Source organism: Oncorhynchus mykiss, chromosome Y (genome assembly GCF_013265735.2).
Source record: "Oncorhynchus mykiss isolate Arlee chromosome Y, USDA_OmykA_1.1, whole genome shotgun sequence".
NCBI lineage: Eukaryota > Metazoa > Chordata > Actinopteri > Salmoniformes > Salmonidae > Oncorhynchus > Oncorhynchus mykiss.
The window spans coordinates 16,909,823-16,923,820 of NC_048593.1; the positions used below are offsets into that span (position 1 = coordinate 16,909,823).

Consider the following 13,998-nt stretch of genomic DNA (forward strand, 5'->3'; position numbering starts at 1 on the left):
AAGTAACTCCTACATCAACAATGTCTAGTAAAGTCTCTGGCCTTCTGAAAGTAACTCCTACATCAACAATGTCTAGTAAAGTCTCTGGCCTTCTGAAAGTAACTCCTACATCAACAATGTCTAGTAAAGTCTCTGGCCTTCTGAAAGTAACTCCTACATCAACAATGTCTAGTAAAGTCTCTGGCCTTCTGAAAGTAAATCCTACATCAACAATGTCTAGTAAAGTCTCTGGCCTTCTGAAAGTAACTCCTACATCAACAATGTCTAGTAAAGTCTCTGGCCTTCTGAAAGTAACTCCTACATCAACAATGTCTAGTAAAGTCTCTGGCCTTCTGAAAGTAACTCCTACATCAACAATGTCTAGTAAAGTCTCTGGCCTTCTGAAAGTAACTCCTACATCAACAATGTCTAGTAAAGTCTCTGGCCTTCTGAAAGTAAATCCTACATCAACAATGTCTAGTAAAGTCTCTGGCCTTCTGAAAGTAACTCCTACATCAACAATGTCTAGTAAAGCCTCTGGCCTTCTGAAAGTAACTCCTACATCAACAATGTCTAGTAAAGTCTCTGGCCTTCTGAAAGTAACTCCTACATCAACAATGTCTAGTAAAGTCTCTGGCCTTCTGAAAGTAAATCCTACATCAACAATGTCTAGTAAAGTCCCTGGCCTTCTGAAAGTAACTCCTACATCAACAATGTCTAGTAAAGTCTCTGGCCTTCTGAAAGTAACTCCTACATCAACAATGTCTAGTAAAGTCTCTGGCCTTCTGAAAGTAACTCCTACATCAACAATGTCTAGTAAAGTCTCTGGCCTTCTGAAAGTACATCCTACATCAACAATGTCTAGTAAAGTCTCTGGCCTTCTGAAAGTAACTCCTACATCAACAATGTCTAGTAAAGTCCCTGGCCTTCTGAAAGTAAATCCTACATCAACAATGTCTAGTAAAGTCCCTGGCCTTCTGAAAGTAAATCCTACATCAACAATGTCTAGTAAAGTCCCTGGCCTTCTGAAAGTAACTCCTACATCAACAATGTCTAGTAAAGTCCCTGGCCTTCTGAAAGTAAATCCTACATCAACAATGTCTAGTAAAGTCCCTGGCCTTCTGAAAGTAAATCCTACATCAACAATGTCTAGTAAAGTCCCTGGCCTTCTGAAAGTAACTCCTACATCAACAATGTCTAGTAAAGTCTCTGGCCTTCTGAAAGTACATCCTACATCAACAATGTCTAGTAAAGTCTCTGGCCTTCTGAAAGTAAATCCTACATCAACAATGTCTAGTAAAGTCTCTGGCCTTCTGAAAGTACATCCTACATCAACAATGTCTAGTAAAGTCTCTGGCCTTCTGAAAGTACATCCTACATCAACAATGTCTAGTAAAGTCTCTGGCCTTCTGAAAGTAACTCCTACATCAACAATGTCTAGTAAAGTCTCTGGCCTTCTGAAAGTAACTCCTACATCAACAATGTCTAGTAAAGTCTCTGGCCTTCTGAAAGTAACTCCTACATCAACAATGTCTAGTAAAGTCTCTGGCCTTCTGAAAGTAACTCCTACATCAACAATGTCTAGTAAAGTCTCTGGCCTTCTGAAAGTAACTCCTACATCAACAATGTCTAGTAAAGTCTCTGGCCTTCTGAAAGTAACTCCTACATCAACAATGTCTAGTAAAGTCTCTGGCCTTCTGAAAGTAACTCCTACATCAACAATGTCTAGTAAAGTCTCTGGCCTTCTGAAAGTAACTCCTACATCAACAATGTCTAGTAAAGTCTCTGGCCTTCTGAAAGTAACTCCTACATCAACAATGTCTAGTAAAGTCCCTGGCCTTCTGAAAGTAACTCCTACATCAACAATGTCTAGTAAAGTCTCTGGCCTTCTGAAAGTAACTCCTACATCAACAATGTCTAGTAAAGTCTCTGGCCTTCTGAAAGTAACTCCTACATCAACAATGTCTAGTAAAGTCTCTGGCCTTCTGAAAGTAACTCCTACATCAACAATGTCTAGTAAAGTCTCTGGCCTTCTGAAAGTACATCCTACATCAACAATGTCTAGTAAAGCCTCCTTAGGCACCAAGAATAAACAAAAAGAGGAAGGAGGCCTTTGATGTAGCCCCCCCACCTCCCCCTTTGGTCTCTACATGACTTCTTGATCGGACTTCAGTGATCATGTTTGTTGTTGTTAGAATGTTCTGTGGTTCCCAGTGCCTGTGTCTGACACCAAACTAGCCATAGAATATAATAGAACACTGTAATTGAATGGATCTTTATGGTAATAACTTTGTTTTGTTGTCCAGTTGACTGGCGTGCTGATCGGGGCTGTTGTGGCAGTTTCTCTCATTGGCATCGTGGTGCTCTTCCTCTATAGAAGATACAAGCTGGCCAGTGAGTCATCCATCCTCTTCCTCCCCACTTCATGGGACAAACATGAGGGGCAAGGAAACAGTTGATATTAAACTTTGACATTAAAGTAATTGAACACATTTGGTGGCAAATGACAAAGTATAACCACATCGGCATAATAATAGGAAATAATAACGGGACTTATGAATTGGACCTGAACAGAGAAGTCCTATGTTTTACGGGACAGCGTTCATTGTTCATTCGTTGTATGCTCAGTAGCCACTGTTGCACAAGTGCTGTTATCTTTGTTGATAGCATGTTGTTGTGTCTATTCGAAGGTGGACAGCAGGCTGTTCCCCGCTATCGCTTCAGGAAGAGAGACAAGGTGCTCTTCTACGGCCGGAAGATTATGAGGAAGGTTAGTCATTATTGTTCTGTGTTCCAAATGGCACCCTAGTCCCTTTATAGTGCCACTACTTTTGACCAGGGACCATAGGGATCTTTGAGCGTTAAGGCTAAGAAGTTTGGTTAGGACCCGGGTTTGAATTCCGGCCAGGGGTATCACCTGAATTTGCGACAATACTACTTTTACCTGGGAAAATGGAAGTGATTCTTCCCCAGGTCACTCAGCTCTCTGCCATGCATTACGTATCAGGGCCCATATTCATGTGAACATTTAATACACTTTTTAAATAAGGCTGTAACGTAACAGAATGTGGAAAAAGTCGAGGGGCCTGAATACTTTCCGAATGCCCTGTATATATTGACACCCTCGCACTTTTATTAAATAATTATTTATTCTAAAATCAGGTAGATAATAAAATAAAAAACTTTTGGTCACTGTTACAGCTATTGCAGAACCAATTTTATTTTTGTCAACTTAAGTTTACAATTTTAATTAGGAAAATAAAGACAAAGGGCATGTGCAAAATGATTGGCACCCCGTACCTAATATTTTGTTGTACAGCCTTAGGCCAAGAGAACTGTCAACAAGTACTTATTGTTGCTGTCAATGAGCTTGCTGCTTTCTACTGGCAAATTGGCCCAATCTTCTGCAGCAAACTGCTCTGTTTGAGGTGTCCCACCACCTGCTGCTGTTTTCATGTTTCATAACTGCTGTTATGGATGTGATTCAGGTCTGGCCTCTTTGCTGGCCACTCCAGAACATTCCAGGGTGCTTTTGATGTGTATTTGGGGGTCTTTGTCCTGCTGGAAGACCCACAACCTTCATCAGAGGCACCGGTTTGAATCCCGAGTCGACAAGGTGAAAAATCAGTTCATGTGCCTTCTGAGCAAGGCACTTTTTTATTTATTTTATTTAACCAGGAAAAGCTCATTGAGACCCAGAGTCTCTTTTTCAAGGGAGACTTGGCCAAGAAGGCAGCAACAATCAATACATTACAGAAATAAAACATACAACAACATGATCCACCCTAAAAAAAAAAAGCATTTGCACTCCTCTGTAACAGTCTCTCCCATCAATATTTAAAATCATTCAGTGGCACTAACATATATACTGTAGATGGATTGTAGACTATTCCATGCCTCTGGTGCACAAGAAGAGAAGGCAGTCTTGCCTAATACTGTGAATGTCCTGGGGATTTTAAGTAGCAACCACCTAGCAGACCGGGTATGGTAACTGCTGGTGGTGAAGGAGACCAGACTACAGAGATAAAGAGGGAATTTACCTAAAAGGGCTTTGTAGATAAACACATACAAATGTATCTTTCTGCGCATATAAAGTGAGGTCCAACCATTTGGTACAAGGTGCAATGGTGGGTGAGTGACTTGGCATTTGTTTATCATGCATCCTTGCTCTTTATTACAGAGTCCAGTCTCTTAACCATAATTGCTCCATGACAAATGAGCACCACAAAGTGCAAGGGGTGACAAAACTGTGTCTTCTGATGATAAGAAATGTCAGTTACATGTTTCCCCACTAGGGGGCAGAGCGAATTAGCATTTTGTGCTTTTGGGAACTCATTCCTTCCTTCATTCCTTCCTTCCTTCCTTCCTTTGTTGTCTCTCTCTCTGTCACTCATAGGTCCAGACCCTTTCCTCAACTCCATCTTCTACCTCGGTGTCCAAGATGCGCCCTCGGAAGAGACCCAAAGTCCTGAGTATAGCTCGCAGGTACCATCTCTACTCAAAACTACCGATCAGGAAGGGTGCACTAGTCTCTGCTATTTAATGTGTTTGTGTTCTAGGATCCTGCGTATCCGTAAGGAGCCCCCTACTCTGCAGCCCAAGGAACCCCCTCCCTCCCTGCTGGAGGCGGACCTGACTGAGTTTGATGTTCAGAACTCCAACCTGCCCTCAGAGGTCCTCTACATGCTCAAAAACGTCCGGTAATCACAACCACACACGCACACACGCGAACACCAGTAGCATTGTGTGTGTGTTCTGTGTCACTCTTTGCTGTCTCCCTCTGTTCTCAGGGTGCTGGGCCACTTTGAAAAGCCTCTGTTCCTGGAGCTGTGTCGTCACATGGTCTTTGTGGAGCTGCAGGAGGGGGAGGGGCTGTTCCGGCCGGGCGACGACGACGACAGCATCTACGTTGTCCAGGATGGACGTCTGGAACTCTGCATCCACGAGAACGTAAGACTGGGCTAGAATACACAATGAAACCTACTGTAGACGAGCTCAGCGCCAGCTAAGTCAATATCAGACTTATTTTTATAAGTTATTCTTTGCACCTAGGGGAACTTATCTTTCTGGACAAAAATTTGACCAACTGGGGACATTTTGTTAGGTTTAGAATTAAGTTTAGGGTTAGATTTGGGGTTAGGAGCTAGGGTTAAAGTTAGGTTTTTGGGTTAGGGTTAGGTGCAGTGAAAATAGGATTTTGAATGAGACTGATTTGTGTGTCCCCACAAGGTTAGTTATCCGTGTGTGTGTGTGTGTGTGTGTACAGGATGGCACAGAGCCGGTTGTGAAGGACGTGCTCCCGGGGGACAGTGTCCACAGCCTGCTCAGTATTCTGGACATCATCACCGTGAGTTTACTGTGGTCTTATAGGGCACCTTATTCCCAGAAGTGGTGCACCATACAAGGAATTAGCTGTCATTTGGGACGCGTCCTATGTCTTCCCTCCATCTGACACGTGTCACACCCCGCCTCTGTCCTCCTCACCTCTGGCTTATCCTCTCCATCCATCTCTCCCTCCTCCCCGTCCTGTCCTCCATCCATCCATCTCTCTGCCTTTTGTCTCTTCACTACTGTACCTCTATTCATCTGTTCATGTTTCCCCTTCTCTTTTCAGACATCACTCCTCCTTCCTGTTTTTCTGATTTCACCTCCTCCCCTGTCTCTTTTGTCCTCTCTCTCTCCCCCTCCCTGTGTGATTGGTTGGTTCCTGTGTTCCTCAGGGTTACCCCGCCCCCTATAAGACTGTGTCAGCGCGGGCTGCGTCTCGCTCCACTATCCTGCGTCTGCCCGCCTCAGCCTTCCAGTCTGTGTTTGAGAAGTACCCCGAGACTCTGGTGCGCGTCATTCAGGTACGGCCCCAACCTCAGCCCACTCCCGAACACACTTCAAACAAACAACCCCCCCCCCCCCCCCCCCCCCCCCCTAATGGCAAGGGCTGCATCCCAAACTCCACATTATTCCCTATTGGCCTGTTTGGGACACACCCAAGGGTGAATACTCGGCCTAACCTGAGTTGAAAGTACACCCTGATTGTTCTGGAGAGGTATCACAGGCATTGTTGTGTAGTGGTGTTTGTTTGTGTTCCAGATAATCATGGTGCGACTCCAGAGAGTGACTTTCCTGGCGTTACATAATTACCTGGGCCTAACCACAGAGCTCTTCAACCCGGTAACACACACACACACATTAAGGCCAGCATCATAACACTATCCTCCCTGCGGAATCATAAAGCTCAGTGAAAATGAATAACATGGATCCCAAGCCTCTATAAATAACATAAAGGGCAGTAACACTGATGGAAGAGCAACGGCAAGAGGGTTTAAAAGTTATGTCACTCAGACCCTCCCTGACCCAATCTTCTCCAACAGCCACATTATTCTACAGTGGAATTCTGTCATACAGATTGGATTTTCTCTAGTATTCATTCTATTGTTCACCCACCTCATATTGCATTCTCTTTATAGCCAATCAAACATGCATCCAAGGCCACATTTGTTGTGTTATTAGTGAAATGCATGATTAGGTTGATATGGGGTGAATAGTTAATGCAATATTTTGCGTCTTTGATTGACAGGAGCGTCAGGCGGTCCCCTTGGTGGCGGTTGCTGGGGTGATAGAGGGGAGTCCGGGCAGGATCCCACGCAGACCCCACTTTCAGGAGGACCCAGTCTTTGCCCCCACACCTGCACTCGCAGAAACCTCCTCGGACACAGAAGCTGGAAAAGAGAGCCTGTCCAACACCTTTAGGAAGACTCGCTCTATCTCTATGCCCACTGACGGCACAGGTAGGCTTGTCCCCTGCCCAGTGCTGCAACTACACTCACTTGGGACTTCACACGTACACTATGCCCATCAATACCTCTCTCTGCTCAGCAGGGGTGACGGGGATCGACCTGAACATGGCGTACGAGCGAGCCAGAGTCACCATAGACGAGCGCCCCTCCAGCCCTGTCATTTATAAGGTGAGCCCCCTTTTCTCCCTCTGCCTATGGGCCCTGGTCAAATGTAGTGCACTAAATATGGAATAGGTTGCCATATGGGACGCAGGTCACTGTCAGACCTCTGCCTCACTCATGTCTGAACCCCCTCCCCCTCCCTCTTTCCCCTCACCTTCCTCCAGTCCATCCTGAAGAAGAGTGTGACCATGCAGCACACGCCCTCTGCCGTGTTCCACTATACGGACAGCGGGGGGCGCTCCGACACCGTCCACCCCAGCAAGGTCAGCTCCATCTTTCAGGCTGCCAAGAAAGACCTGCTGGGCATCATCCAGCTGCAGGTGAGATGTTTCGGACCGGGAGTACCATATAGATCTATAGTATATTGTTAAATACACGGAAATATAATTACTAGACATTCCAATGTGAGTCATTCCAGTGTGACGGGTGGATCGGTGGCCGCATGTATTCTATTTCTCACTGTAATGCTCTCCATAGAGGTAGAATAACTAGAACAGTCGTCACCTTTCAAGTCATTCTTCTGTCCATGTGTGGATCGGCGGCCATATGCCGTTCTACATCTATGGAGAGCACCACTGTGAGACGGTACCGAGTGTGTTCCCGGGAACTTAGCTTCCTCTTGCGGCCTCACGTTCTCTCTCGTCAATGTCTGAATCCCTAGCAGTCTCTCACCTTAATCCTGCTGTACCATAATCTCTCCCTCTCTGTCAGGACCCTGGTCTGTTGGAGGGCAGGGTGACTCTGCACCAGGTCAAAGCAGGCTCTGTGGTGGCCAGACAGGGAGACCAGGTCAGAGCACCATACTGTCTGCTTTACTTCATCAACCTGGTTCTCCTCTTTGGTCATACCTATCCACACCGGGGTTCAAATACTATTTGGGAGCATTCCTTTGTCTGTGCTTGATTGAACTTCCATAGCTCAATGGACCAATGGAATAATCCGAACACTGGGGAAATTTACAACATTTCCTCCCCACTGTCGCACTGATGCAATTCCACAAAATGCGCAACATGTATAGCAGAAAAAATTAAATGGGACATTATACAAACAGGTTGTCTCATTAATGTATTTAGCACACAAATTCGCCATATATTCAAAGCACACGCATAATTGACACTGGATTGGACAATCGACTGCACACGAAAACTGAATGCCGTTTAGAGTTCTCGTCAGAACTGAAAATAAACCGAATGCCGTCTCGTCAGAACTGAAATTTCTATCCCCTTCTGACCCACAAATGAAAGCCCAGACGTGGTCCAACATCACAGAAATGAAAGAGCTGCGGGCGGCAGCGACGTGAGGAGAAGAGGAAACAACCATTGTGCCTAGGAAAGGCGCAGAGACAAACTCTTTAGTTAGGATCAACTGAATGAGGAAAATATTGGAATTAAGTAGGCTAATGCAATTTTAGTAATTTATCAAATTCTGGCTTCTACTGAAACTCCCAAAGTCATATCCAACTGAAAAAGCAATAGTCGTGTGTGTGTGTGTGTGTGGTCACCTAGGTTATCATTTCAGCACTGTTTTGATTGTGATCGCGCTGTTTTGAGACAAGCGCAGGGGACCCATCTAGATAAATCAATCAATATCAAATTTGTGTTTAGCACTGAATCTCCATTTGGATATTTGGTAACAATTAGGCTGGGAAAATGTTTGCTAAGTTAAGGTGAGTGCTAATGATCATCTTTACTCTTGTTTGCTCATATACAGTTGAAGTCAGAAGTTTGCATACACTTAGGTTGGAGTCATTAAAACTCGTTTTTCAACCACTCCACAAATTTATTATTAACAAACTATAGTTGTGGCAAGTCGGTTAGGACATCTACTTTGTGCATGGCACAACAAATGTTTTTTTCCAACAATTGTTTACAGACAGATTATTTAACTTATAATTCACTATATCACAATTCCAGTGGGTCAGAAGTTTACATACACTGAGTTGACTGTGCCTTTAAACAGCTTGGAAAATTCCAGAAAATGATATCATGTTCTCAGAAACTTCTGATAGGCTAATTGACATAATTTGAGTCAATTGGAGGTGTACCTCTGGATGCATTTCAAGGCCTAGCTTCAAACTCAGTGGTCCTTTGCTTGATATCATGGGAAAATCAAAAGAAATCAGCCAAGACCTCAGAAAAACAATTGTAGCCCTCCACAAGTCTGGTTCATCCTTGGGAGCAATTTCCAAACGCCTGAAGGTACCACATTCATCTGTACAAACAATAGTACTCAAGTATAAACACCATGGAACCGCGCAGCCGTCATACCGCTCAGGAAGGCGACGCGTTCTGTCTCCTAGAGATGAACGTACTTTGGTGCGAAAAGTGCAAGTCAATCCCAGAAAAACAGCAAAGGACCTTGTGAAGATGCTGGAGGAAACGGGTACAAAGTATCTATATCCACAGTAAAACGAGTTCAATATCGACGTAACCTGAAAGGCCGCTCAGCAAGGAAGAAGCCCCTGCTCCAAAACCACCATTAAAAAAAGCCAGACTACAGTTTGCAACTGCACATGGGGACCAAGATTGTACTTTTTAGAGAAATGTCCTCTGGTCTGATGAAACAAAAATAGAACTGTTTGGCCATAATGACCATCCCAACCTTGAAGCACGGGGGTGGCAGCTCATGTTGTGAGGGTGCTTTGCTGCAGGAGGGACTGGTTCACTTCACAAAATAGATGGCATTATGTGGATATATTGAAGCAACATCTCAAGACATCAGTCAGGATGTTAAAGCTTGGTCGCAAATGGTTCTTCCAAATGGACAATGACCCCAAGCATACTTCCAAAGTTGTGGCAAAATGGCTTAAGGACAACAAAGTCAAGGTTTTGGAGTGGCCATCACGAATCCCATAGAAAGTTTGTGAGCAGAACTGAAAAGGCATGTGCGAGCAAGGAGGCCTACAAACCTGACTCTGTTACACCAGCTCTGTCAGGAGTAATGGGCCAAAATACACCCAACTTATTGTGGGAAGCTTGTGGAAGGCTACCCAAAACGTTTGACCCAAGTTAAATAATTTAAAGGCAATGCTACCAAATACTAATTGAGTGTATGTAAACTTCTGACCCAATGCGAATGTGATGAAAGAAATAAAAGCTGAAATAAATCATTCTCTCTACTATTATTCTGACATTTCACATTCTTAAAAAAAAGTGGTGATCCTAACTGAGCTAAAATGGGGAATTTTTACTAGGATTAAATGCCAGGAATTGTGAAAAACTGAGTTTAAATGTATTTGGCTAAAGTGTATGTAAACTTCCGACTTCAACTGTATTAGCTGATTTTGCTAGCATGTTATACAAGTAGATTTTTCTCTTCAGCCTAGTCCTATTCCTGACCAAAAGCCTTTGACTTGTCTGATAATCAGTGTGATTTTGTTTCTCTGAATCTGTCTGTATATTTGGTTAATTGACCTCTGGCTGGACAAGTGAAAGTGAAAGCTCATTTATTTGTTTTCTCATCTATCACTGATCAGAAACCTTGAGCGTGCAATAACGTAGCCTAAATCAAGTGTATTATTGACGCAAGTAGTAGCCTTATATAGAGCCTAGGCTATTTCCCTGTCGTCCCAATCCCACTGAAACCCCAAATCCTGACTCCTGTCTCGCATGAAAATTCCTAACTTTATTCTGTAATCCATAGGTTGCATGATCGAAGCAGGTCTCTCGCCTATATATGTCAAAATACCGCTATGACATTTCCCCTGCTTCTCTGCACTCGTATCACTGCCCATATGAGAGCCTACTTAGAGAATGTGTGATCAACACACTGTATGAAGGTCGATATGGATATATATTTTTTAAGAATTGGTCCCCGTTAAGAGATTAATATTTAAACAATTTTTGAGGAACATCGTCACGCTCCGAATTTATGAACATCCTGTTTCGCAATTCACAACAATGTCATTGGCGATCAAAGTTACACTCATGACCAAATATCAGTTTCACTTGCTGTGAAATCTGGACATAGAGGAGCAGCCAAGTCGACAATGTGGCCCAGCGGTAATCTTATTTTGGGAGAACCCTAGCATAGTGAACATTTTCTTGGTTTTTAAATTGGCACTTCCAATTTTTCCGGTATAAATATGAATTATTCCCAGGATAGGAACTTGGTTGATTTCCTGGAAAGTATTCATCCCAGTGTGTTTTGCAGGAGGTGAGTGTGCAGTTTGTGATCTTGGGCCTGCTGCATGTGTACCAGCGGATGATCGACCGAGAGGAGGACACATGTCTGTTTGTGACCCACCCCGGGGAGCTGGTGGGCCAGCTGGCTGTACTGACCGGCGAGCCCCTCATCTTCACTGTCCGAGCCCACCGAGACTGCAGCTTCCTCTCCATTTCCAAGACCCACTTCTACGAGTGAGGCACTGGGAATACACACTGTCGTGCACATGTATTTCATATGCATACATGCATGCACACTCTGACATTTACGTGTGTATGTGTGTGTGTGTGTGTGTGTCCCATCGCTCAGGATCATGCGCGCAGAACCCACAGTGGTGCTGAACGTAGCTCACACGGTCGTTCGGAGGATGTCGTCCTTCGTCAGGCAGATAGACTTTGCTCTGGACTGGATGGCTGTGGAGGCCGGCCGGGCAGTCTACAGGTAGGTAAACCCCTCTGTCCACACCGATGTCTATCACGCTCCATTCAGCTTGACTGCCTTCACTGATCTACAGTATTTCCATCTACAATGAATCCCCAGTCTTAAAGGGATACGGCGAGATTTCAAGATTTGAGGTTGTTTTTCTACGTACCATTTCTATGTATCTGCAGGTTTGGAGATTATTTGAAGTTAGCATATCTTTATTTTAGCGCAATTGCTGGAAGTCTCCCGGTACATTAGCCAGCTCCTCCTCAAAAGCAGGGGAATAAGACTTAACTACTCCAAAGCTGGGTGGTTGGTCATTTATAGTCTCACAAAGTAGTCGTTATTTGTGTCATCTTTTTAATTTGACTGATGATAATAAGAAACGAGATTCTATCCACTTCCTTGTTCCCTGTCGCATAGAGATGGCAGCGCATCTGTCCCATTATTGTGTCTGTTAGCGCACGGGACTTCAATCATCTCCAAACGGCACCCGGAGACATAAAAATGGATTCCGTGAGTTTGTCTGACTCTGGGCAAGGAGAGAAAAAAGACTGAAATCACGCAATATCCCTTTTAACCTCAAACATGATAATGAAAGTCAAGACATTACTACAATCCAATTCAGGAAGCGTGAATTTGTCTGGCTACAGTTGAAACAATCCTCTCTCTCTCTCTCAGACAGGGGGATAAGTCAGACAGCACCTTCATAGTTCTGAGTGGCCGTCTGCGCTCCGTCATCATGAAGGAGGACGGCAAGAAGGAGCTGACCGGAGAGTACGGCCGCGGTGACCTCATCGGCGTGGTAAGGGGTCAAATGACAGGTGGCACAATGGGTGGTACCATTTTAAAAACGCAGCCGCCGTAGCATAAACAATGCCGGGCTTTTAAAGAATTCATTGTTTTTTATTGATTGTAGATGTAAGCAAACCCATTTAGACACCGACACGGTTTTATGCAAGGTCATGAGTACGCCCCACCGTGACATGGCTATTCACAACATCTCAGAGGTGTGTGTCACTCACTCACTCACTCCAGAGAGGATTTATCTCTGTTTGGTAACCCCTCTCCCTTTAATTCACTGCATTACGCTCCCATTGGCTGACGTGGATTTGCATTGCTGTGGCGATGCCTATGCTGCTAAGAATACCTGCCTGAGGCGAATCGTCCGATGCCATGGTTACCGGCTCCAGACGGTAGCCGTAGTTACGGTGTCCGTGAGGACAGAGTCAGGAGAGCGTGGAATGCGAGGATACAGAATTAGACCATGTGTGTACCGGCAGCACAGTGTTATTACAGAGAGAGAGATCAATCGGTTTGTTATGACAGGTCACTGCCTGGCTGGCTTGTTGACGCTGATGAAAATGGACACGAGAATCACCGGGGCTTAAAAAGTCTGGCTCTCCATGCTTTTCTTGGTCCGTTCCTCTGATCACTCATTTTTTTATGTTAAATAGTTATTTACATTTTCTGCACCAGTAAGTGCTTTTTAAAGAACTAAATATGTTCCTATTTGTAGGGCTAAGATCACTTCAACTCCATATGAAAACAAGGAATGTGCAATGATTATTAAATCAATTGCAAGAGTGTTAAGGGGTAAGTTTGGTGCATAGTTCCTGTATAATGATTGAGGGATGATTCGCAGTGTTGACCAATGGGAGCCTCTGGTGGTTGTTGTGTCCCCGTCCAGGTGGAGGCCCTGACCCATCAGAACAGAGCCACCACGGTGCATGCAGTACGTGACTCCGAGCTGGCCAAACTACCAGAGGGAGCACTCGGCTACATTAAGAGGAAGTTCCCACAGGTATGTAGGTCAACTGGCTTCATAGACTTAGATAGACGACTCTAATACCCAAAAACATGTTTTAACATCGGCAGCGCCATTGAGGACTTTCACCATTTGTGTAAGTAACTGGGTGGGAAGGATCATATCATTCCATCAAGGTCATCCGGAGGGATCAGCCAATCAATTGTGAGTAGGGCTGTTGCGGTGACTGTATTACCGCCACACCGGCGGTCACGAGTCATGAAGGCAGTCAAATTCTACGTGACCATTTAGTCACGGTAATTAGGCTTCTCCAAGCTCTGATGCTGCTGATGGTCATTAGTAGACTACCAAACTTGATAACTGCCTGGTACTCAGCACTCTATTGTCCCTCTAATCACTGACATCCATGCAAATAGTTCGAAAATCTAATCAAACACTTCATGAGCTCATGCTGCGCAACATTTCTATAGGCTATGCAGTTGCATGAGAAAACAGAGTGATGGCCTCTATTAAAAAGAGGAGGATTTCTATAGCTTTCTATAGGCTAGGCCTACTATATTTATTTGTCAACTTTCCTAATGTTAAGCACATTGTTTATCTTTACAACCGGAGTAGCCTTTCGTTAAGAAGCCTTTTGGACTTGGACCTGGCGCTCCGGTACCGTTTGATGTGCGGTAACAGAGAACAGTCTATGACTAGGGTGGCTGG

General features: G+C 44.5%; 1 protein-coding gene across 3 annotated transcripts in view; it reads left to right on the forward strand.

Annotated features, from left to right (window-relative positions):
* Positions 1 to 13,998, forward strand: part of LOC110509336 (patatin-like phospholipase domain-containing protein 7) — a 48,348-nt gene that overhangs the window by 9,095 nt on the left and 25,255 nt on the right. For 2 of the 3 annotated variants that reach the window (XM_036967284.1, XM_036967282.1), the window contains exons 4-19: positions 2,286 to 2,373; positions 2,670 to 2,749; positions 4,376 to 4,464; positions 4,539 to 4,679; positions 4,770 to 4,929; positions 5,246 to 5,326; positions 5,700 to 5,828; positions 6,067 to 6,147; positions 6,554 to 6,764; positions 6,853 to 6,941; positions 7,100 to 7,255; positions 7,647 to 7,724; positions 11,088 to 11,293; positions 11,409 to 11,540; positions 12,204 to 12,327; positions 13,213 to 13,326. In XM_036967284.1, the coding sequence (XP_036823179.1) occupies positions 2,286 to 2,373; positions 2,670 to 2,749; positions 4,376 to 4,464; positions 4,539 to 4,679; positions 4,770 to 4,929; positions 5,246 to 5,326; positions 5,700 to 5,828; positions 6,067 to 6,147; positions 6,554 to 6,764; positions 6,853 to 6,941; positions 7,100 to 7,255; positions 7,647 to 7,724; positions 11,088 to 11,293; positions 11,409 to 11,540; positions 12,204 to 12,327; positions 13,213 to 13,326 (1,959 nt within the window). The remainder of the gene's footprint in view (positions 1 to 2,285; positions 2,374 to 2,669; positions 2,750 to 4,375; positions 4,465 to 4,538; positions 4,680 to 4,769; positions 4,930 to 5,245; positions 5,327 to 5,699; positions 5,829 to 6,066; positions 6,148 to 6,553; positions 6,765 to 6,852; positions 6,942 to 7,099; positions 7,256 to 7,646; positions 7,725 to 11,087; positions 11,294 to 11,408; positions 11,541 to 12,203; positions 12,328 to 13,212; positions 13,327 to 13,998) is intronic. The other variant, XM_036967283.1, reaches the window with a different exon arrangement.